This window comes from Ziziphus jujuba, chromosome 1 (assembly GCF_031755915.1).
Source record: "Ziziphus jujuba cultivar Dongzao chromosome 1, ASM3175591v1".
In the NCBI taxonomy this organism is placed as follows: Eukaryota; Viridiplantae; Streptophyta; class Magnoliopsida; order Rosales; family Rhamnaceae; genus Ziziphus; species Ziziphus jujuba.
Window position 1 is genome coordinate 37,328,249 of NC_083379.1, and position 27,161 is coordinate 37,355,409.

Genomic DNA, 27,161 nt, shown 5'->3' on the forward strand with positions numbered 1-27,161 from the left:
CCAACAAATAAGAATAAAATAAATGAAACTGCTTTAGATATTTTGGGCTTTAAAACAATTTGGGATAATAAGAATAAAATATTCTTGTTCCAGATTTACAATTTTTTTTTAACTTTAAAAGAATTTAGTATTTTAATTAGGATTTTTACTTTTATATTTTACTTTGAATTAAAATTATAAGCTAAATGGTAATTAATTAAAGTTATAAACTTTAAATTAGTTTAAATACTAATAAGTTACTAATATTTTTAAATATAAGATATGTGTCACATTCATAAAAAGTTAAATCAAATAATTTTTATATCATTTGATATATAAGCTATATATGTGATAGTCAATTCAAAAATATATTTCGTTTTCCATATCCAAACAGAGTAGGAAAAAATATTCCATAATTAAAATTTTTTTAGATTTTTCTAAGTATTTATTACTTTAAAAGCAAACTCCATGGTAATAAAAAATAAAAATAAAAAATAAAAAACCATTTTGCGGTTCATTATATATATATATATATATATATGCACTTATTTATGCATATTCATGTACCCAGTTTATCTCCATGCACCTTATTATTCATTTGGAATTGGATCAATGAGCAAGGAAATAACAGATTCATTGAGAGCCTGTCCAACATGTGTGAAGTTATCTCCCTCCTTGTAAAGCACGTCCATGACTCGTGCAAAACTAAACGGCCGCAATAAGTATTGTCGTTGGCATTTCAGTAGGTCTCAGCAACTCTTCGTTTATGTCCTTCCGAGCATTCACGACTTCTTTCGTAAACAACTCATAAACCTGTTCCTCTGACATCCAACGATGCTTCACGTGGCATTCAACACCTGATGCCACGTACCCTCTCTTTTGTTCAAACTAATTAACATAATAATTAATTATGTGTTATTAATCATTAAAAAAATTGAAACTAATTTCCAATATTATTGAAATTTAATTTAATAATATTAAGTGCCAACCATATATTTTTACTGATTAATTCTGTCCTACTTTATGTCCAACTATATCATCCATGAACCTTTAGATAATTGATGACGCTCTCTCATTATTTTTGGATCATTGTTCAATATTTTGAAATTTAAAAACATGGCCTAATGCTTTGAAATTAAAAATAAAAATAAAAATAAATATTTTACGGAATAAAAAATTTTATATTGATTCAATTTCTGCGTTTAAAAGATTAAACATAATATGTGAAGATTTTAGTAATACATTGGGATATACTAATTAGCTTTATGAAGTAAATTTACAATTTTTTTTAAAGCTTTTTCAATGTCATAGGCGACGCTTTTGGCATTAAAAATGTTTCCTCTTACTTACTTTTTTTTTAATAATTTTTTGCAACATTGATTTATTGTTGTGTTTGCATTTTTAACTGAATTTTTATATTTTTAACTTATTTATTTGTTAAATTTAAGAACGTCAAATTTTTTTAATATTAAAATATTAAGGGATGCTTTTGATGATAAAAGCATCGCCTAATGCTTTGAAATTAAAAAAAAAAAAATTAAGCTCCTCAATTTATTAACGAAGATCTTAATAATACAGTGCAATATGCTAATTAGCTTTATCAAGTAAATTTACAATTTTTTTAAAACTTTTTCAATGTCATAGGCGACTCTTTTGGCATTAAAAATGTCACCTCTTACTTACTGTTTTTTTAATAATTTTTTGCAATGTTAAGTTATTTTTGTGTTTACATTTTTAACTGGATTTTTGCATTTTTAACTTATTTATTTGTTAAATTTAAGAACGTCAAAATTTTTTTAATATCAAAACATTAAGCGACGCTTTATCAAACGTGAACAACGAATACATGCATTATCAATAATACCTCAATATATATATATACAATAAATCCACAACAACACAAAAGTCCACAACCGGCCTATTGTACCATAGGCCATAAGTATATATGCATATAATATGATCTCTACTGAGTCCAATATTTAGATCAGAGCATTCTAAAAGTGTAAATAAAGTTTAGAAGTATAAGTGAATAGTAAATGAGTCCACAAAGGCAAGGCTAAAATAAAGAAAAGATAAGTACTGTTGCTGTTGTGGAAGGAACGAATTAACAAGTGGTGCATGAGGTAGACTACTACTAACTGCCTGGATCTAGAGGAACGAATTTAAAACAATAAAACGTGAGATAAAAAAATCTCAGTGAGTGGCATAGTATAATAGAAAAATAAAAATTTATAGCCGTAAGAACTTTCTCTCAAGACCTCTCGTTCTACTTCTGTCAAAAGTTCCCGTTTAACTATATGGTACATCAATTAAAAATAATCAATACAGTGTCCTTAAAACAATCTTATAAGATCATATATACTTTTCTAAATGATATTGTATCATAAATCATAATTTAGTATTTAAATTTGTCTAATTATTTAAATATTTTAAAATATTTCAAATCATCATTTCATGCTAAAAACATAAATACCACAGTAAAATATATTCACTATAAACCAATTTTAAGTACATAAAATTATAAAATATTTAAACATGCTTAAAATCATAAAATTTCCAATTTGCTTCCCAAATCAATTATTTTCCAAAATAACTTTAAATCTCAATTCAAATACCAGGATATTTAAATAACATAATTCACAAGTTCACTATGAACTCATTAAAGCTATAAACCATTAAAAATCTTATTAAAATACATATAAAATGATAACACATATAAGTGAAAACAGATATTTATATATATGCATAAAACAAATATTTCAATCAAATGGTATATATGTAAAATATCCAAATCACATATATATTATATTATATACCCAAAATATTTTAAAAATTATAATCACTCATAGTACTGCAGATGCTCACTCCTACTCCTCTGTAGGATCGCCTTCATGCTTAACTTGAGTGCCTGTAATATAATAAAATATTCCTCAAACTCCAAATAACTAAACCAAGACACTTGTATGAACCAAATGTCATAAATTAATTTATACTACTTTAAAAGTACTTAAATTGGATACTGAACGGTCTAATTATATAGCGTCCCCTTAGAACCCGGTACCTAAAATTGGAGCTTTTCACACGAAAGCTAATATTTCAAAATTGAGCCTCCCAATAGGTCCTAATAATATCTACTTTCACTAACATAACTTTAATTTTAACCAATTTGACCAATTTTGTCCAAACACAATCCCAATTTATCTGGTAATTAACTAATTGGCCCAAAAATGGAAAAATTATCAAACGACATCCAAAATTTACAAAGTTTATATCAACGGAAAACCCAAGAGACAAGAAACCCATCAGTATGCTGACCTTGGTCCAAAGGTTCCTCCGGTGTCTGGAAAACTCGGTTGAATCTTTGGCCCAACTCCCCCTTGTCATATCTCTCAAACGGTAAAGAATTTAAGCAAAATAACCACTGAAATGAACTCATAGGATCAAAAAATAGTAGGATAGCTGTATGAGTTGGCCTGAAAACTTATGCTTAAAACTTTTCAAAACCATAACGTTTTATTCGTAACTCGAAATTTGGTATGCCGCCAGTTTATGAACTCGTATTGATGAGATATACACAATGGTACCTCAATTAAACCAAAAATATTAACCATTGAAAAAGTTAACTTGGACCCACATATTGTTCACTTTGTCAAACTTAGTCAAACTTGGTCAAACTTGTTAAGACATGTGTATTTTGGTACGGGCTGTTACAACCTACCCCCGTTAAAGAAATTTTGTCCATGAAATTCGTGCCTTAGTTTTGGAAGAGGTGAGGGTACTGACTCCACATTTGATCGTTTTGCTTCCAAGTCACCTCCTCGACAAAGTGATTCCTCCAAAGAACATTCACCAACGGTATAGTCTTGTTGCGAAGTTTTTTATCTTCTCTTCCTAAAATCTGCACGGCTACTTCTCATAAGACAAGTCATCCCTCAACTCAATCTCCGATATCTCTAACACATGTGATGGATCTGAGATATACTTGCGAAGCATGGAGATGTGAAAAACATCATGGCCTCGAGAAAGCTCCTCCAGCAAGTCAATCCTATAAGCCACTGAACCTATCATCTCTACTATCTCATATGGTCCAATGTAGCGAGGACTTAGCTTCCATTATTTTCCAAAATGTTGTACACCTTTCCAATGAGTAAGCTTCAAGAATACTCGATTGCCAACCTCAAACTCGAGATCTTTCCTATGCACGTCCGCATAACTCTTTTGCCTGTCTTGTGCTGCTTTCAACTTGGCCCATATAATACTGACCTTGTCCACTGTTGCCTGTACAATCTCAAGCCTAGAAGTTCCCTTTCACCTATCTCATTCCAACATAATGGAGTCCGACATTGTCTCCCATACAATGCCTCATAAGGTGACATCTCAATGCTCGAGTGATAGCTATTGTTGTAGGTGAACTCTGTCAAAGGTAGATACTTATTCCAATTCCCCTTGAACTATAGTACACATGACCTCAACATGTCCTCTAAGGTCTGAATAGTCCTCTCAAATTGTCCATAAGTTTGAGGGTAAAAAGCGGTATTCAAATTCAACTTGACACCAAGTTCATTCATTAATCTTTACCAAAATATCGAAGTGAATCATGATCTCTATTAGATAAAATCGATATTGGCACCTCATGCAAGCTCACTATATGGTTCATAAAAAGTTCCGCTAACTTCTGAGGAGAGAACCTTTCACGAATGTGTAAGAAATGTACAAACTTAGTGAGTCGATCCACTATCACCAAAATACTATCATGTCTCTGAACTGTGGGTGGAAGCTTGAATACAAAATCCATTATGATGCGTTCCCATTTCCATTCCGAGATGGGTAAGGGCTATAGGAGTCCAGAAGGCTTTTGTCTTTTTGCCTTCACTTGCTGGCAAATGAAACACTTGGATACATAGCAACTTCTTTTTTCATTCCTACCCACCAATAATACTTTTTTAGGATATGATACATCTTAGTGCTATCGGGATGCATAGCATAAGCAGAACTATGGGTTCATCTAGTATTTGTGTTTTCAACTCTTCATTTACAGGGACACGGAGTCTAGAACCCATCACCAAGGCTTCATCACCTTTAATAACAAAGTCTGATTGTCCCCCTTCTTCAACTTTCTTCCTCAGGCTCATCGAGTAAAGGTCTTCGAGCTGGGCCTCGAGAACACGATCCATAAGTACCGGTTATAGTTGGAAGCTATCAAAAAGTGCTCCAGACTTACGCATCCATAAATCAACACCCAACTTTCTCAACTCAACCATCAAAGGAAGTTGTATTGTTTGCATGTAAGCTAATGAGCCTGTAGACTTCCTACTTAATGCATCGGCTACTACATTTGCCTCGCTTGGGTGGTAGTCAATAGTGTAATCATAGTCCTTGAGCAACTCCATCCATTTCCTTTACCTTAAATTCAGCTCCTTCTGAGTAAACAAATACTTAAGGCTGTTATGTTTGGTAAAGATCTAACAAGTAACTCTATACAAGTAGTGCCTCCAAGCCTTCAATATAAATATCGCTGCAGCAAGCCTTAAATCATGAGTCGAATAATTCAACTCGTGCTTCTTCAACTGCCTAGAAGTATAAGTAAGAACTCATAATTTTCTCAAAAATCCATCCAATAAATCAAAAAGAAATTTTTAGAATTTAAATCTAATTCCCTCAAACCAAATACCAGTATCACAAAGTCAAAACTGAGATTGTTCTTCCCAGTACTTACAATTATAAGATCTATGTTCCTCATTGATTATCCAATTTTCTTAACCTCGACAAACATATTTCTTGTAACCAAATTCATCAAAGTCATAAAATAAAAAAATTCTCATACTTATTCCAATGGAGAGCCTTAGAGTGCTTATAAAGCCTAAAAGAAATCCTCAAGATTGTTAACACTAAAGAATATGAAACCAAAATATCAAGTCCCAGTCCTCTTATCATCTCACATATCATTCTTGAAGAACCTTCAAATTCTTCCAATTTCAAACAAACTCCAACAATACATACCTCAAGCAATAAGAAAATTTAAATCTTAATCCTAATATCACAACCAAGTACTAAGAACTAGGTACTAGATCCTCAAATCATAGGAAAACATTTATCACTTTCTTATGTTCTAACTATGCCCCCCAAAATCAAAATCCTTATAAGGTCAAATTATCATCAAGAATATGAACCACCTTAAATCCATAAAACATTATCGACATAAAACCCTCAATCTCCAAGAAAATAAAATATCAAAACCAAGATCTAAAACTATCACCTAAAAGCAGATGCCACAAACCAACTTATGAAATTTATAGCTTAGTTCTCAACAAGTTGTCCCACATCAGATCACCAAAATGCACCAACCAAACTTGGTCTATATCAGATTTTAATATTAAGATCTTAATTTTAATGAAACAAAAATAACTACTTTTGAACATCTGACTAGGTTGAAAGAATCCTCCCATGGTTGGAACTTTTCATATAACACCTCAAAAGAACTGGCACCATCTTGACTCGTGCAATACATTCACATAAAACAAAAGATCATGCAGTCTTTGAACTAATAAAATATATCCATCACTACCAAACATAAATAATGTATCTGTCATAACATCGGGGTGATTTATGCCTCTTAACTGATCATAGCATATTCCTTGTCTATGGTAAATGGTAGTCCTCTCTTATCTCTACCTTTAGCAGTTTTTAATCATCAATCCAATGATGCTCAAAAAGAGCATCGCTTATTTTTGTTATTAAGCGACAATTTATATTCAACATTTTTGCAAAGCGTCTTATATTTTTGGTATTTTAGTCGACACTTAATCTGCAGTATTGAGGCCTTCTTTTCGCAAACGCTTTTTCTTTTTCTTTTTTTCTTTTTTGTAGTATCATGTAATTAGTGTCGCTAATTCATTATTTTGGCATAGTGTATATTCTTCCATTGTCGATATGTGTTTCTTGTGAAATCATTTGGCCTCTTCCAAGTAAGCTCTCACTCGATATTTCATCTAAAAAAAGAAAAATAAAAATAAAACAACAACCCAAATTAGTTTACAACATTAAGAATTGTTCATATTTATAACGGTTTTATTTATAATTATTTGTTTTTATATGGTCGTTTGGTGTTTTAATTATTAATATGATGCTTATATTTTTTTGGGACAAGCACTATCTTTTCTAAAATAATTAAAAGGTCAAGTTTGTAAAAGAGGACCAACTATAGTTTATATATTGATGTAACGAAATCAATAAAATGATTTTGCCTTATTTCTCTCCTTTTTCATAGAATCGCTTATTTCTCTCTCCTTGGCCTTAGGGGAAGAGAATAATATGCATTTTTTTTTTTATTAATAACACACGGAATATATATATATATATATATATTTTATCGTTTTGGTCCATTTCCAATTTAAAGGTAGGTACTTAGTAATGCACGTCAATCCGAATTAGCCACAAGTAGGAAATTGGGGTTTAAGGGATTTATTATCTTACTTTTAATGGGGACCTTATAAATATTGACGGCCAGATGGAAAAATCGTGACCGAAATAAATGATTTTGAGTTTTTTTTTTTTTTCCTTTATTGATTTATTTATTTACTTTTTAAGTTCATTGATTTTTGTAGTTTTTTTTTTTGTGAAACTCCAATTTTATGATCGATGGATCGATTGGTAAGAGGTCCATATATCAACCCGTTTTGTCTCTATCACGTAGGTCCCAATAATTTCTTGCTAGCCACACTACTCTATATACAATCACTTTACCAACTGGATTCAAGTGACAGCTTTGGGGTCAAGAAATAATTGATGGTTACCATAATAAGCAGATTTGCAACCAATTAACAACATTCATTCCATACGGCTTACATTAAGAGATACATAAATCCTTTCAACATTTTCCACTACTTGTTAAGGATAAATACTCATTTTCGTGGCATAGAATAGAAATCACATAAATTAATCTTACAAAGTTTATAATTGTTATTCTAGGATGAACCAAAATAGTATTCCATAAACTATATCAGAGAGATACAGGATTGATAAGCAGAGAAGCAACTAATTCCTTAAGCACAGTGGTAGCACGAGTATAGCCATCTTCATCCTTGTATATAACATCAATGACACGTGCAAGATTAAGAATTCGCACGAGGAGTGGCATAGGAACTGAAGTTGGGTAGAGACACTCTTCGTTTATGTCTTTCCATGCATCGCTAACCTGTTTGCGAAATTCATTCACTGCTTCTTCTTCTGTGGCTCCAAACTGTTTCATGTAACATTCTACGGCTGACGCAACGTGTCCTCTCTTTTGCTCAAACTGTAAATTTATATATTGTATATAAAAAAAATAAAAAAATAAAAAAATTCAATTATAAGCCTAGCGAGCATAGCGAGCCTAACTTCGTTTGTGAATGAAGAAATAATAATAATAAAAGGACAAATATTTGATAGGTACTATGTTTCACCTTGTGGGATACCACATCGTCCATGAGTCTGGCAACTACACTTGATGCTCTTTCTATCTTAGGCTTACTGAATAACCAATCGAAAGAGTGTTTGGTAGCTTCATCTTCCATGACAAAGGAAGTGGCTGCCATCAAGCCATACCCAGCGGTATCAAGAGCCACAGGCATATATTCCTCCATTGTCGGTATGTGTTTCTTGTAAAACCATTTGGCCTCTTCGAAGTAAGCTCTCACTTGATATTTCATCTGAAGAAAAAATAAAAATAAAACCACCAACCCAAATTATTTTGTAACGTTAAGACTTGTTCATATTTATAACTGGTTTTATTTAAAATTATTTGTTTTTATATGGTCGTTTCGTGTTTTAATTATTACTATGGTGCTTATATTTTTTTTTTTTTTTTGGGGAGAAGCACCATTTTTTCTAAATAATCAAAAGGTCAAGTTTGTTAAAAGTGGACCAATTATAGTTTTATATATTGATGGAACGAACTCAATATAATGATTTTGCCTTGTTTCTTTCAGCAAAAAAAAATTGATTTTGCCTTATTTCTCTCTTTTTTCATGAAATTGTTTATTTCTCTCCTTGGGTTTAGGGGACGAGAACAAGATGCATTTTTTTCAGGAGGTTCTTACTGCTTGTTTAGCATAGTCAACGCGGTATGATTTTCCTAGTTTGGTCATTTCCTCTTCAATTTCACTATAAACATCCAAGAGTGCCTGGTAAAAAAACTGCATGTAGTCTGGAAGTTGACCAATCATGCAAATGTCCCATCTGAAAATAAAATAATTCGCTTTATATTAAATAACATGTTTTACCAAATATATACTAAGACGTTAGATAGTTATGGTCATAGAAAATGAGAATTCAAACCTTTCCACAGCTTCAGTAAAGACCTCTAGTTCTTCGAGTGTACCGTACACATCATAGATATCGTCAATAACAGAGGTCATTGCAATGACTTTGGTCAGCGTCCTCCTTGCAAGGTAATATTGAGGCTCAAAATAAACACCCAGAATCCAAAAGTAACACTCAATTACTCTATCTCTTGCAAAAGGTAGTTTCTTTGCAAATTCCAACTCCTTCCACCACCTAAATCCCAACAAAAGGAAAAAAAAAAAAAAAAAAAAAAAAAAAGAGAGAAATGATCATTTTCAAATTTCTTGTTATATTTATGTATATATAATTTTTCTATGTTAGTTAAAATAGTCTAATTTTTTGTGGGTGTCTGGTTATATTATTGGAAACAGAACGATGTTATATCTGATTATACCTTGCAATATCACTTAGCTCCTTCTTGTGCACTTGCTGAAGAAAGTTGAAATCTAACTTTGCGAAAGTTAGAAGAACCTCATTGTGTGAAGGGTCATGGGGGTAGATGGACATGTAATACCTTGCCTCTAGCCTAGGTAAGCCTCTTCGGATAGGCCGATTCAAGGCACGAGCAACTTCATGTGACAGAGGGTGGCTCAAATTGGATGCTACACGCTCAAGATGGGTGGTAGTAAAGGCAAGAGCTTCTTCTAGTATATTTTCTCCATGAACCCTAAGGTGTGTAGCTTCGTATAAACTTAGCATTCCTCGAACATCATCAACAAGGGGCTCCTTAAATTTCCCTTCCACATCCTTGAACTTGCTGAATATATCTGCTTAATTCACCACCCAAACTTTGTAAATTAGTTCTTTATTAATTTTTATAACAATTATATATAGATATGTGATATAAGTGCTTCAAAGTGCTTGATGCAAGTACTTACCACAGGGACTATTATAACCTTGTTGTCTAAGCAACCGAAAGCAGAGAGCAACAGCGTAAAGGTCAAAATCATTTTCATGGTCCCAAAAGTTGTAACTGAGAGTGTTGATTTGCTGCAAAATTTCCTCAATCTCTCTTTCAAAATGGTAAGCCACGCCTAAGCGCTGAATAGCATTAATCAATTCGAGCTTTTCCAAAGGAATATTGACAGGAGCCACTACCATCTTCTTCACTTGTTCCTTCAACTTCCGAGCCTTTTCCATTTCTTTTTCTATTTCCTACAGAAAGCCCAAAGAAAATAAGCTCGAGACTATTTTTGTATTAAAGAAAACAGAATCACAAGAAATAACATTGATTAATAAGTAACATTATTTTTTTCTTTTTTTCTTTTTTACCATAGAGTCAGAAGTAGCATATGACAGGAAATGGTCACCCCAAATGCTTGGACGAAAATTGGCGGAACGGCGATTCACATCGGATACATTGGCAGCAGCATTTGGAATTGGAATGGTTGATGGAACTTGAACTACCATTTATTTCGGTAATATGAAAGTAATAGGTATTGGATATGTAGAATTTTCTTCTTCTTCTTCTTTTTTTTTTTTTTTTTCTGTAAGTATATTAAGCTTGTAGCTATGGCAGTCTGAGTGGAAGAGACTGGTAATGCTCTCCATTTATAAAAAAAAAAAAAAAATCCGAGTACTGAGAGTGGCTAGCTATTTGCTCAGCATCTATTTCCACACGTAAGCCACGAGCGATTGAAAGGAAAGAAAGAAAAATATCAAAAATAAAAACACGTGCCAATTCGATTTGCATTATTTCACTGCCATTAATTTCATAAGTGATGCCCATATATGGTACCTGGGTGCCGCAAATGCTGATAATATGAAAGTGATAGGAATTGGAACTTGAACTGCCATTAATTTCTTTGCGTAATATTACCGCAAGTGATAGGGATTGGATATGTAGAAAAATGTTTTTTGTTTTCAGTAATTGGAGGATATTAAGCTTGTAGCTAAGATAGTATGAATGGAAGAGACTGGTATGCTCTCTTTCTGTGCAAAAAAATAAATAAAAAAAAAAAATTAACATACTGAGAGTGGCTAGTTATAGGGATGTCAACGGGGCGGGGCGGGGCCGGTTTTTAAAATCCCGTCCCCATCCCGGTGGGGAATTTTACATCCCATCCCCGCGATTTTCCCCGTTTCTTTAGGTGCGGGGCGGGATTGGGGATTTTGCGGGGTGGGGACGGGACGGGACGGTTTTCCCCATTTTGTTTTTTAATTGATATTTTTTAAAAAAAATTTATATAAAATAATTATTTTATGATTAAAATATAAAGAAAATGACTACAATGCAATAAAAATATAATAAAATACATCAAGGAACAAATTTACAATTATAATAAAATACATATTTAGAAAAATAAATAATAAAAAAAAAGAAAATGATTTGACATAAATAAAATTTTATAAAAAAAATAATAAATAAATATATATATATATATATATCGGCGCGGGTTCGGGCGGGGTTATTATTCCCCGTCCCCGGCCCGTCTCCGACTTGGTTTTTAGGTATTTGCCCCGAGCCCGCCCCGCATCCCCGAATTTTCGGGGAAAAACCGCCCCGTTAGGGGCGGTGCACTGCAGTTTCGGGGATGGGCGGGGAAAATTGACATCCCTAGCTAGTTAGTCGCGCAGCATCCATCTTCACACGTAATCCATCAGCGATAAAAACGAAAGAAACAAAATATCGAAAATGAAAACATGTGCCATTTCAAATTGCATCATTTATGCTGCCATTCATTTTATAAGTGGGGCCCGTATATAGAGGTCGTAATTTAGGTAATGACACGGTGATATGATTCGAAAATGACACGGAATAAATGAGTTTGGGTTTATCATAAATGAGTTCGAATTATAATTGGTCAATCCGTATAACACGATTATTAATTGTGTCATTTTCGATTTGATCCATTTGATTCGAAATTGATCCATTTATTAAACGTGTCAATTTCAACCCAATAAAATTATATACCTATTACAACCCATTTAAATTTAATTTTAAATTATAGTTTTACCCATAATATATTATTTAATAAATAAATAATATTATAATTTAAAAAATTTTATAAAAGTAATTTTTTATAAAAGCACATGTATTAAGATTTGTGTATTGTGGACTAGGATTTGCAAATATAATTTGAGGATATATTATTATGAAATTTAAATATTGTATCTTAATTTTTTAATACTCAAACTATTTTTATGTTGTTTTTTTAATTATTATTTTTAAATCATTTTCAAATAGGGAGCTTGATTTTCAAGTTAGTAGAATAAATATATCAATAAACTAGTTAATTTTCAATAAATAGGTTAATTTTGAATTAATATGTTAATTTTCAATAAATATGTTAATTTTTAGGTTCATAGGTCAATATTCAGATTGATAGGTTAACAGCTCTACACGACTTGTTAAAGTAATCGTGTTAAACGGATCATGTTAGGTTGATCTTTTTATAAACAGGTTGGGTTAGTGTTTTAGATACTTGACACGATTAATAAACAGATCGGATTAGGATTGAGCACTTTTGACACGATTATTAAACAGATCAACACGGACACAGCACGTAGACATGAATTGCCACCTTTACCCATATATAGTACTCAGGTGACTTTTTATTTTTATTTTTGGGGGTTTTTTTGAAGAGAAAAGGAAAAGTTCGTTCTGCCTACCATAAGATAGTTTGATGGAGAAAGATATTTTTTTATGAAACATATTATGGAATATGGATGATGGAATGAAATTTCATTTGGAACAGTAGAATTTGTGTGTGTGTGTGTGTGTGTGTGTGTGTGTATATATAATAAAACTTTTCTCTAATAATATTATTGGAACCAAATTAATTTTGTAATTATAAAAAATATTATAATTTAATGAATTATAATTAAAAATATATTAGCTTTAACAAAAAAGTATCCATGTTGATGAGTTAATATATACCAGCAAATCTATTGATATTGTAACAACTGAATTTTGAATATAAGATACCATATATTTTTATAATATATAGCTGAATATTATTATGTTGAGGCAAGATTCCTTTATACAGGACTAAGAAAACCATAACTTATTACAATATAGAATTTATTCTTATTTATAATTGATCCTTGATATCAAATTTTTTTATGGCTATATTGAAATTACTCCAATATAAAGTATAATAGTCATTAATCCTACAAGTACCAAAATTTTATCAAACTTATTTACAAAATAACACATATTAAAATATTATTGAGGGTATAATCATAAAAACATTTTACTCTATATATATATATATATTGAAAAATGAAACAATTAAAACATAGAGATAAAACTCAGTTAACACATCATACATAGCCACAAAATTCGTCTTCAAAATAAAAATTTTGATTCACATAGTAATTTTTTCGTAACAAACTCTTTTATTAATATTTACTTATTTTAATTTTCCATTACCTACCTTATAGTCTAATGCCGAAAATATATAAACCAAAAGTAATTTGAACCATTAGTTCAGTTATATCAAATAGAATTACATATGAGAGTATGAGAATAAAATAAGTCGTGTATGTTATTGACGTTGAGGAGTACATTTACAATTGTACAGAATCCAGTTAGGGTAATAAATCAAGCCAACAATCAAATATATAAATGTACCAAAAAAAAATATATTCTAACAATCGGTATCAATATCTCTTTCCTAATATGCTACCACAAGATGAATCTTGGACCATAATGATTCAAACGAAGTTCAAGATAAAGGTTTGGCAAGAAGATCGACAAGCTGATTAGCAGAAGTTGCATGACAAACTCAAATAAAACCAGTTAGAACCTTATCTCAAACAAAATGAAAATCAATAGAAATATGCATCTTTTGAGAATGGAAAACTAGATTGGAACTCCAATAGGTGGCACCAAGATTAATATGTAATAGGAGATCATGAGTCAGGGGATATCTAAGAGAAAAATCGAGAGGAGTCCTCAAAAAAGCAAGGAACCTCTGGAAAAGAGAAGAGAGCGAGAAACTACTTGTAACTACTGAAGTTGAGGGAATCGGTGCTTCATAAAGCATCTAAGAAAAAGGATTAGCACACAGAGGACACGTGGATTAGCAATTGGTGGGAATACCGTTCATAGATTGGATAATCAGTACAAGGCTCCCGTCTCATTTCATTCCATCGAAGTTTGAACTTTTTGATGGCTTTTTAGACCCAAGAGAGCACATCTAACAATATTACAATACCATGGAGTAACTTGAAATCTCTAAGGATAAAAGGGAAGCTAAAATGTGAAAAATCTTGTCAATTAGCTTGGAAGGATCAACACTGTCATGGTTCTATAGATTGAAGGCAGGCTTGGTTAACAAAATTGAGGAGCTTGCAAAAATCTTCAAGGCTCAATTTGCACCAAGTATGAGGGTAAGAAAGGAGTCAACTTCCTATTTAGCATTCAAAAAAGGAAGGGAGAAACTTTTAGAGGCTTCACATAATCATTCAACAAAGAGTAGATCAGCATTCCAAATTACAGCAAATCAATGGTCTTTGAAGCCTTTGAGAACAACCTATTTAAAAAAAACTCATTGTATGACTCTTTCACAATGAAGACCCTTGCCACCGTGATTGATTCCCTCAAAAAAGCTAATGAATTGATCAAGATGGCCACAACTGTAGAAGTGTCTGAAACATATATATAAGTCAAAAAACCTTTAATGAGAAAGGTATTTTGTTGCTCAACCTCATCCGAGGAACATTCATCTAAGCAATGGAATGTAGGAAAGCCCTGTGGATCCATTTAAGACTTATTCCACAACATAACCCTTGGATAGATGGTGAGGCATTTAAGAGATAAAAGCTATGTACGATAGCTACATTTGCACACACAAAATATGTTTGTGTACGTATATATATGTGTATTTGTGTTTATTGTGGAATGACATAATTTTATAAAATTTGGTGTATTTGAGATTTCAATTTAAACTAAATAACGAGGAATTTTATAAGTTTAGAAAAATGTATTTCAAACTTGGTATTATTTTATAAAAGTTTGGTGTACGTTGAAATTGTCAAATTTTACTGTTTTAAGTGCACCATACAGTATTGGTATTTTGTAATGCATACTATTGATTGGTGCATAGGTATTGATTAGCCATCCTGTGGGAGTTAAGAGCAAGAAGGCTGTCACGTATTTTGCACAATGAGCATCAACCGCCTCTTGACCACAGGATGATAGGTTATTACTATCGGCACAATGAGATACCAAGGTGTCCTATTGCAGGTATCTCTCTTATCCCCCTATCAGAGTGATACTTAGAACGCTGAATATCATTTGACACCACTTAATATATAGTATGGTGCATCAGATCAATTTCTGGTATGTGTTTTAAAAGAAAAATGTTTTAAAAATATATTTTATTATATTTATTTAAATGATGTTTTAAATTATTTAAATTGCTATCATTATAAATTATTAAAATTGTTGGAATTTAATTTTATCGTATTTTATTATTATTTTAATTTGTTTTGATTTAATTTATTTTATATCTATTTGCCTCGTGCAAATTCTAATTACATTTTGTCTTAAATTAATATTTGTTTTTAGAATTATTCCGCATACTATTTTTAATTTAATTTATTTATATTTTTATTTACTACTTTAATTTTTTAGGAATGTAAGAAGTGTGGGTTTTGTGAAAATAATTTTAAAAAGAAAAACCTTTCAAATTGAGCGAAACGGTGAGGGTTTTAAGAGAAAATTTTTATTTCTAAATAATTTATTAAATAACTAAATTTTAAATTTCTTATTTATTATTTATCATTAGTTGTCATTATTTTATAATAATATATTTTAGTACTTAGTTGGGTGCCACTCAATGAAATGATTAGCATCTCATTTTTTTTTCCTTATTTTTAAAATCCATTCACCTAAACTCAGGTGTTTAGTAGACGTTAACTATCTAGGATTCAAGCTTGACGTTTTCCATCCATTGCTATTGGAGAAGAATATTTTTCCTTGTTCATTCTTGTAATATTTCTATCATTATTCCTTTATATTTTTGTTGATTCTATTTTTAAATTAAATCTTAGTATGCTCTGAATACTACTACTATTGGATTATTAACTATTTATTATTTGTGCATGTTTTCTGTATTATTTAATACTGTAGTGCTGCCCCTTTCGGAATAAATTTTGTAGTAAGGTAGGAGAAATAAGATGATACATTATTGGAGTGTGTTTTCCATATAGTAATTTTTCGGGCAAGTCCAACCCTTAAGGGAAATGTTACCAGATTTTCTGTAAGAATGTTTGGTGGGATTTTCTTTAATCAGAGTTAGCCTCAGGTTCCGATAAAGAATCTTAGGAGGATCCTGGCAATCCACCACATCATTTAGTCAATAAATTTTGTGAATATTTTAGTAACTTTAATATTATTATTAACAAATTACTTATTTAACGTTATTTTATAGAAAAGGTTAGTACACTACTTTGGAAATTAAAATTAAAATTAAAATCTATGTTACAACGTGACTTAAAAAAGAAATTTAATTTTTTTACTATGGCATTTAATATTACAGGGTGTTTAGATAATGACAAAGTTAGTAAGAATCTAAAATTTTCTAGGAAAGTAAAATTTTCTCTTGTTTGAATGATTTTTAAAAGGAAGAATTTATGGGGGCCCAACAGAAAATAAATCTCATAATGTGGAAAACTAATATAAAAAATCAATCCTCTTAAATAGGTATTATTCTAAAATTCTCTGGAAAAATTAGTCTTACTTACTTTTCTAAATACAATTTTACCTTTTAATTTTAATGTACAAACTTATTTAATTATTTGTTAGTTCTATATTATTCTATTATTAATCAAACATTATAAAAAGAATCTCAAGAAAACTTATTCATAAGAAACTGAATCCCAAAAAACTAATTCTCGAAAATCAGTTTCATTCAATATTTTTCCTTCTATCAAACAAGGCGTTAATTTTTGGTAATGACCGTTGCATATAAATTAATTATAGATGAATGTAAACTCCCAAATAATTAGTGTACTTGTAATGGCTAACATAATAGGACCATATATTAGCATGCTATATGATACATTGGACATACCCCCGCTACGAGTGTACGGATTACATAGTATGTTTATTAATTTTAAAATTAGTTTATTTATTTAGGATTATGATTTTCTATTATTATCATTACTTATTATTATTATTATTATTATTATTTTAAATTGTTATTGGTATTCCTATTATTTTTTGTTGTTATTATTATTTATTTACTTATTTATTTATTTATTATTATTATTATTATTATTTGTTGTTATTCTTATTATTATTTATCATTATCATTATCGCTAATTGTTATTGTATTTGTTATTATTATTTATTATTATTGTTGTTATTGTGATTATTGTTATTATTATTATTATTATTATCATCATCATTATCATCATCAAACGGTAGTTTTCGAACAAATATTGTAGCGTTTAAGTAAGTATTGTAGTCTTTAAGTAAGTATTGTAGTTTTTGGACATGTTATCCAATTTTTTGAGAGATTGTATCATTACAGTTATTGTTGTTATTATCATTATTATTATTGTTATTTTTATTATCTTTTACTTGTATTTGTGAGTTTAAAATATTAATGAAACGTTATAATCACGTATGATTGTAATAAATAGATGATGTAGTTCTAATTTGATAATTGAGTAGTTGATGGGTGGGAAGTCTATTCCAGCTGCTCATGTAACACCCCCTCCCGAAGTACACCGGAAAATTTCTCAAGTTGACCGTCTTTGATCGACCGTCTTTGGACTGGTAGTACGTCAAAAATGGAACTACGGTTTGAAAGTTATGAGTAAAATAAGTTAAGGTCCGAACTGTCCGAGGGTGCCAGAGTTGACTTTTTATTCTTATAAAATTGAGCTTTGAATTATGTATAGTTGTGAAGTACTCATCGATACGAGCTCGTAGACTAGCGACACGTTTGATTTGGACATGTGATTGGAAAGTTACAGACCTGTGAAGTTTTTTCGAGACAGTTATTACTATTCATCGATCTGTGAGTGTGTGTGAACAACGACGCTACGTGTAGCATTATAAGGGTGCCACGTGTCACGATAAGGAAATGCCACATTTCAGACAATTAAATATTATATTATTTTATTATTATATTATTATATTATTATTTTAATATTATTTTATATATTTATTTATTTATTTTCTTTTTCTTTCCTTCTCCCCCACATGGGAAAACAACACAGGGCGCCCTCTTCTTCTTCTCTTTTTTCTTCCTTCTTGTCGGTCTCTCCTTGCTGCATCTTTTCCGGCCACCGGACGGCCACACATGCCGGACAGGTAGAAAGCCGGTGGAAAACCAGGCCGGTAACCAAAAGGACAAGATCGAACGTCGCCGGACGCATTGGGATCGGGCCTCCATCGTTGGCAACAGCAAGTTGATTTTCTGGAGATCCGGCCATCACCTAGCCAAATTGATACTCCTTTCTACTATTTTTGGACCCTCTGAGCTCAATTTTGAGATCCATTCAGCTCAATTCCTTGTTGTTTAAGAGATATGAGAAGTTGAACTTTGACCGAATCTTTCCGTCCATTTTCCAATCATCGCCGGTCGAATTGAGCCCAACGGAAGTCGGTAGCGTATTCCTCGTCTCTTTAGCTTTCTATAGGTACCTCATTGATGAATTGTGATGGAGTATTTTGAAAGATGCTATTTTAGGATAAAATAATATTATTTTAATATGGTAATCTGAAAAATGTATATTTGATGTTTAAATAATTGCTATTTATATTGATGATGTCCAATTGTGTTGAATTGCATAAATATGGGTTGAATTAATGTTTCTTAAATTTGGAAAGTTGTAGATTTTAAACTGCTGTTAAATTATTGTTAACTTTACTGTGAGGTTACTATAAAGTTATGACAGCTAATAGAATGTATCTTTATATGGTTAATTATTTGTGGAATTGTATGTGGTTCTATTGACATTTAGTATGAATTAATTTGAAGGTTTGCGGAATTGATTATATTGTGATCGAAACTATACTTATGTGTTTAATTATTTATTTATGCATGAAATTTTGTGAATTTGATAAAAGTAAGTGTATCATATAAAAATTCAAATTTTATAATATTATATTATATTTAAAAAATATATAATATTATAAAATATTTTTATCGGTTTTCGATGCACCATATACGTACCGGTGTTCTGTAGTTGTGGATGTGATTAGCGCGCAAGTGGATGTGGATGTGATTAGCGCACAGGTTGTAATGTCTCCCGTGAGTTGCCATCGGACCGAGGACAGGCAAGTTTGATATGGGCCATAGCCACCCCCCTCTATGGCCGGGATGACAGTTTAAGCAACGGCGCGGTGGGACACCACGCAACCGTATGCCAGTTTCTCTCTTTAACCTCCCCGTCAGACGGTGTTTTGGGATGCTGGGCACCGTAGGACACCACTGGTATATAGTATGTGCATCAAGTATCTTTTGTGTATATATATATATGTTATATTTGTATATATCACACTGTACAAAGACAGCGATCCGATGTGGTCCATAAAGAACTAGCCTCATCACTATGTTGCTTACGAGTCCAGGAGATTGAATGGTCAATCTAGGCAACCACCCCAGACTGTATTGGTAGCAAGGTGCTGGCGACAACTGGAATCATAGATTGTGCAACATGTTGGAGGGTATCGTTTGTACCCCTAATACGAGTGTATATTTGATAATATTTTTTTTGAATTTTAAATTATTATTTGATCTCGTATTATTCTATCTATTCATAACCTGATTTTCTAGCATTATACTTAACTGTTTTATTGTCATTACTATTATTAATATTATTCTCGTTATTAAAATTACAATTATTATTTATCAAAATTATGTTTACAATTATTTTCATTATTACTAATATTATCATCATCATTATGATTATTATTATTATTTTTATTATTATTGCCATTATTTATTTTTATTTTTATTTTTATTATTTTTATTATTTCTATTATTATTATTAGCATATGATATATCCGAATAAGTATCACAGCCTACGGGCAAGAAAGATAGCCATTTAACAAGTATAATAATCCTTAGACAAGTGGTAGCCTTTGGGCAGATGAGATAGTTCTTGGGACAGCTGTGATTATGTAATAGTTTTTGGACAAGTGATTACCTTCGAATAAATATAACAGATGATATTAGTACTATTTTCATCATGAAAACGATTGCTATTATTATTATTGTTGTTGAAGTGATGATTGTTTTACTTTTCTTCATATATTACGCATCGGTATATTTTGTAACACAATATTTGAAATATATTTGAAATGTACGGCAATCAGTGGGTGGTGTGAGCGGACGTGAATGATTAAAGATATATTTGGTTGTTTATTTAGTTGATTATTTCTATTGCATATATATACTATGTGTTTTATATAATTGTTATCGGAGTGCGGCCACTATGAAAATTATTATAGTAAGGTGGGAGGAATAAAGTGGTACCATATAGGAGTGCATTTTCGTGCAGGTACATTTTGCACATGTTTTACCCTTAAAGGAAATGCTATCGGATTTTCCATAGGACGATCCGGTAAGATCTTTCTGAGATCAGGATTTGTCCAGAATTTCATGAATGGATTTTAGACAGGTCTTGACAGTTCAGATACTTATGAATGTTTGCTAATGATTTTTTGAAATACTTTCTCAAAAAAATAAACAAATGTTTAAATAAAAGTAAAAGAAAAAGATCCTTATTTAAAGAATATTTTTAGATGCACAAGTATTTTTATTAAATTGTTTACCAAGTGATAGAATGAAATCTTATTATTTTATTATTTTATATTTATATTTACATTACATCAATTTTTAACTAATAAAATAATTATAAATATTTTAAAAATAGATATATTGAAAAAAAAACTTTTATTTAAAATTATTAAGTTTTTAGATGAAAAACCATAATATTATAATTTTTAAAAGATAATATTACCACCTGAACTTTACCTCTATTTCAAATTATAGTCAATGGTTTTAAATATTTTAAAAATACCTTTTAAAAGTAAATTTTTTCTTTCCTACATGTCAAGATAAAATTACTTCAATACCCTTATAATAAAAGATTCTTTTCATTTACTATTTGCTCTATAATTTCTAATATATACTAATTTAAAAATTTTACTTTGTAGAAAAAAATAATTTTTTTAATTACTTTATCATTAAAATATTTTATAACATATTAAATAAATATATATATATTATTTTCTAGTATAAATCTTGATAATTAGATAAATTAAATTTATCTATCACATTTTTTTTAAAAAAAAAAAATCTATACAGTGATTTATAATTATGGAATGCAAAAAATTTGTTAAACAAAATACATTCTAACAACCTCTGTTTAAAGAAAAATTAAAGATATATAAAATATAAAATTGCATTTTGTTTAATGATCATAAATGTTAAATTTGATTTATCACTTTTTTTTAAAAAAAAATCTATTATTTTATAATTATGAAAGTATATAAAATATGTTATATAAAAATATCTTACCAATCATTATTTAGTAAAAATTAAATATTTGCATATATGTATAATAATGATCTAATAAACTATATAACGCATTTTTATTATTAAATATTTAAAGATATGATTGATAATTATGTATGATTGTGCTAATTTAAAATATTTTTTAATACTAAAAATTAGTAAAAATAAATAAATCTATGAATGTTAATTACATTTTCATATAATGTTTAAATAACGTTTTATTTTTCTATAGAAAAAATTAAAAAATTTATTTGTTTTCTCCTTTCTTTCTATTTAATTTTATGTCACATTAATACAATAAAAAAAACAGCTAAGTAGGTCACTAAATATAAACTATATATATATAATTGTATTCTATTTACTTATCCTAAATATAAATTTTGATTTGTCATATTTTTCTATGAAAAATTCTATTGACTTATAATTACAACAATATATAAAATATGTACTATATATAAAAAAATCCTAATAATCACCATTTTAAAAAATAAAAATATATAAATAAAAATGTAAAATTACCCTATAACTAATGATCATCCCTCCTACAAATTTTAATTATTATCCAAAAATGATATAAAAAAAAAAGAAAAGAAAAAAGAAAACAGCAACAACAACAAAATAGAGATTGTAAACAAACAACATGCTGCCCTCTTTCATTATCCAAATAATAATTTCCCCTCCTTAAAGTTCTTAAGCTTACCGGAAGAATAATTATCAAAAAACAACCCCCCTAATCTATTCTATTTAAAACAATTTCAGCGGAAAAAAAATATATTCTATTTAAAACAAAAAATAGAAAATTTTAAAATTTTAAAATTTTAAAATTTAAATTTAAATTAAAAAAAATACAAAACTTTTCTCTTGGACAAACCTTTATAGAGAAATTTCGAAAACCTTCTAGCGAAGCCACTCCATTCAAATGCTAGGAACATCAACAGAACGGGACGGGACAGATTTTTAAAATCCCATCCGCATCTCCGCGGGGAATTTTTTATCCTATCTCTGTGGTTTTCCTCGTTTCTTTAAAGTTGGGGTGGGGATGGGGATTTTCAAATCGGGGACGGGACGGGACGGTTTTCTCTGTTTATTTTTTTTTATAATCGATATAATTTTTTTTGAAAAATTTATATAAATTTTTTTTATGAATAAAATGTAAATAAAATGACTAAAATGTAATAAAAATACAATAAAATACATCAAGATCTAAATTTACAATTATAATAAAATACAGATTTAAAAAGTATAATAGTCAAAATATATAAAATATATATAAAAAAAAAAGTAAATATATATGGGGTAGCTTCGGGGCGGATTTTTTATTTTCCAGTCCCAGCCCGTCCCCAATTCGAACCTTAAGGTTTTATCTCAAGCGCTTTCTGCGGTCCCAATTTTTCCCCAAAAAACAGCCTCTTTAGGAGCGGTGTAGCATGATTTTTGAGATGTACGAAACAAATTGACATTCCTATCAAAGGCCCAATAACAAATCATAGATCAATTAAAAACTAAAAAAAAAAAAAAATTGAAAAGAATGAAGGAGAAACACACAAAAACCAAAATCCAGTAAATGAAGCCAATAAATATAGAAGAAAAGAAAGAAGAAGAGAAGAAAACCCACAGGGAAAAAAACTCAGCATATAAAATCCAAAAATTAAAAAAAATAAACGAAGAAGAAGAGGAACTCACCGAAAATAATTTCAAAAAACTTGCCCTGCTTTACGGTGATTTGCAAAGAAGAAGAAAGATCTACTGATCTTCAAGAGATAGAGAGAGAAAATCAAAGGAAGAGGAACAACAGAAGGCAAAACCTTCTTTTTTTTTAACATTTTATAAAATATAATAACATTTAGTTAAAATATCTTTAAACAGTGACGTAAGCGTTGGAGATGCAGAACTGTAAGCACTTGGTGACATGGAACCAAATTAAAAAAAAAAAAAAAAAAAGAGGATGAATAGTCGCATGGGTTTCTGACAAGAAAATTAAAAATATTAAAAAAAAATAAGGAAAAAAAAAAGAGAGTTTTATTGGGAAAAGAACACTGATTTCCTTCTCCAATTTCCTTAGTCCCCATTCCAATTCCTGATCCCATTCATTTTTCCCTTTTCCTTATCCTTCCCTCAGTACTTGCGAGTTATCATCATTTCAAAGTTACAATAGCAATTTGTAAAGTCTTGATTATTTTTATTGTGATTAGAACGTAATCCATTTGTGCTTTTAAGCTTTGGCTTTATGGGGAGGGTGATTGATGAAAATGAACAATCTATGGAAGGAGAATGTGCAAAGGGAAAGCTCAAACTTTGTAGATGGTGATCTATGACTTTAAGTGGCAATTGACATTTTCCATGAGAGATGGATTAAAGGGAAGCCAAAGAAGAGGAAAGGTGAGAAATCAGTTCCTTAAAACTTGCGGGTTATCGCCATGTCACCTGGCTTCGATAGCAATTGAAGATGGGAAGGTATATGGTTAATTTCCACCTTATTTAGCAATATCTCTTTCAAATGGTTGTTAATTAAGGTTTAATGGTTTGAAATATTTTTTTTTTCCTCAAAGTTTAATGGTTTGAAATATGTGCACATAATCTCCCACAAAAATATAAGCTTATTTTGTGAAGATTTAGCACATATTTCTATTAATTTGTAAAATCTTGATTCATTTGTAATGTGAATAGGAAATAACCCTTTTAATCTGTCTACATCTACTTTTGTGGGTATTCATCGCAAAATGAAAAAAAAAAAATTATCTTCTTTTATGGATGTATAACTTGTCTACATCGATTGTTGTTTAACTGGCAATTGATGTTTTCTATTGGTTAGAAGAGAAAATGGGATTCCAAGCTTAACAAAAAATTGGGGATTCAGGTGAAAAAAAAAAAGGTGTGCAGGGGCAAATATACTAAGATTTTGTTTGGCAAGATTTTTTTTTTTTTTTATTGTTTAAAAGCTCAACTGGGAGATCAAAATTTTTTTTATTAAAAAATAAATATATTTGGTAAAAATCAATAAATATTTATTGGTTAAAAAATAAAATTTTTTAAAGTATTTTAAAAAAATCAAATATTAAGCTTTTTAAAAAAAAAAATTTTACCTTATATAAAAATTTAATAAATATTTAATACAGTTTAATGAGCATTTAATGTATTTTTTTTATTTATAACTAAATACGTATTAATTTTTTAATAAATTTTTTTTCAAAAAAATTTATATAAAATTTTACAGACTAAAATTCTATTTTTATCAGCTATATCACACAAATTCTAAAAATAAAAAAAATTGATTGACGTATAACTCTTTGGGCTGTTTAGCATTGACGCCCATGCTCGCTTGCTCTTCATAGCCTGACCACCGCAATCTTTATTTTTTATTTTTATATTTGGTTGTTGTACAAAATTAAGCGCATGGTCGCTCTTCATAGCCCGCACACTACAATCTTTATTTTTATTTTTATATTTTATTGTTGTATATTAATTTTATATATTTTTCAATGCAAATATGTCCAGGCTTTTTCATATTTTGAAGGTTTCCTATTATTATTTTACCTATATTTATTAAATCTAACCAAAATTTTTTCACAATAGAGAATATTTTTTAATTATTTTAAACTTTTGGATATAATTTAAAATAAAAATAAAATTCAGGAGATGAGATGATATTATTTTTATTTTTAATAATATAAAAATAATTTTCAAAAAGTAATTAATCGTTTGATTCATTAAAAGCTAATTTAAGCTTTCCATACAAGCTCATTTCATCTAAATGAGAACAGTTTAAAAGAATAAATTAAACCATTATTATGACTGATTATACCATATCTTTTAAAATAACGTAAAAACAAGTTTCTTTTTTTTTTTTTTTTTGTTGTTTTGTTTTGTTTGTTTTCTTTAAGGAAATAAAAGATGCTTTAAAACCATTTGTCTTTTATTTGATTGACGCGGCTGGTGATGGCTCATCGTTTCCACTTGTGCTTTTGTCAATTTTATACCATGTGACATGTCGAAGCCATGACAAATTAGAATTACTGTGAATTTGACAAAAGCCGACATATTTTGCATGTAAAGCGAATGAAGAATACATATTAGTTTTTTTTTTTTTCATACATTTAATATATTTCAAATTAAAAAATAACTATTTTAAAGGAAATAATCCTTTCTATAGGAGGCATAACTATTTTTTTAAAATTTTAGAATTATTATTTTTATACTTTAATTTAAATAAGCTTCAAATATATCATATTTATAATTTTAACAAATTTAAATTTAGATGATCTATCACATTTTAAAAGTATATAAATAAATATAAAAATTAATTTTTTAATAATTTTTACCAAATTTTTGGTTTATAAAAACTTAACTTTAAAATTAATTTTTCATTGTTATCAAACATATAAATACAAATTATATTTATTTATTAGCTTTAGAGCATATTCAATAATAATTATTATTTTAATTTTGACAATTTTGAATCTATAATATTTTGGATCTCTAATACTAGTATCAAATTTTATTATCATTTATCCCAAAAAGTTGATGGTAGATTAACTTAAATTTCTTTCTTATAACTTTTTTTCCAACAGGTTATAACAGTTAGGTTGCATTTGATATACAAAATAACTACTCCTTTAAAACTAGAAATAATTATTCATAGGAATAAAAAAATAATAATAATTGATAATTTTTATTTATATATTTAGTAAAAATATTGATTTAAAATAAAAGTTTAACTTTTGTAAATATTTTCTTTTTTCAAAAGTGTTCAAATTTAGTAAAAATTAATTTTTATATTTATTTATTTATTTATTTTTAATATATAATAATCAATTTAAATTTAATATGATAAGGATATTTCAAAATTTATCCAGATTAAAATATAGGAATCAGAATTATGAAGTTTTAAAAAAAAATTGACATTTTTTTAAATAGAAACATATCTATTCCTATGAAATAATTATTGTCAAATTTAAAAACTTATCAAATATAAAAACTAAAAATAAAAAATAAAAATAAAAAACTACAGAATAGAAATTCTATTTCTATGTTTATTCTATAAATCAAAAATGCCCTTAATGGGTTGGTAAATCTATTCCATTTGCTACTTTCAAATTTTTTTTATACTGTCTCTCTTTATTTTTTTTAATGTTGAGTTATATTTTTTTATGTGAAATTGTTGAGTTTAGTTTTTTAAATAAAATTATTAAATTTTAAACCCAGAATCTGTCATATCTGTAATTTTAATATCAAATTACAAATTCATTCTTCCAAAAAAAAAGTTATGGGAAATTAACTTTAATTTCTTTTTTATTCTTTTTTCTCTACAACTTCTAAAACTTAGGGAGTTGGTAAATCTATTTTATCTGCTCAGGTATTTATGGAGGTTCATAA

The 27,161-nt window shown here is 29.2% G+C and overlaps 1 protein-coding gene across 1 annotated transcript; it reads right to left on the reverse strand.

Moving 5' to 3' along the window:
- Positions 1-7,750: 7,750 nt before the first annotated feature.
- LOC125422177 ((-)-germacrene D synthase-like) lies at positions 7,751-10,817 on the reverse strand. The gene is made up of 7 exons (XM_048472703.2): positions 10,573-10,817; positions 10,179-10,455; positions 9,695-10,067; positions 9,295-9,513; positions 9,057-9,195; positions 8,421-8,666; positions 7,751-8,272 (listed from the first exon to the last, which is right to left on the reverse strand). The coding sequence occupies exons 1-7, from the start codon at positions 10,708-10,710 to the stop codon at positions 7,979-7,981; spliced, it is 1,686 nt and encodes a 561-aa protein (XP_048328660.1). The 5' UTR covers positions 10,711-10,817; the 3' UTR covers positions 7,751-7,978.
- Between the last annotated feature and the right edge of the window lie 16,344 nt (positions 10,818-27,161).

Bases quoted from the DNA above. Each gene is read 5' to 3' on its own strand.
- LOC125422177 (XM_048472703.2), bottom strand. From the start codon at position 10,710: ATGGTAGTTCAAGTTCCATCAACCATTCCAATTCCAAATGCTGCTGCC. The intron at 9,514-9,694 runs GTATAATCAGAT...GTTGGGATTTAG, and splicing joins GAGCTAAGTGATATTGCAAG to GTGGTGGAAGGAGTTGGAAT. The intron at 8,667-9,056 runs GTAAGAACCTCC...TTTTTTCTTCAG, and splicing joins TTGACTATGCTAAACAAGCA to ATGAAATATCAAGTGAGAGC.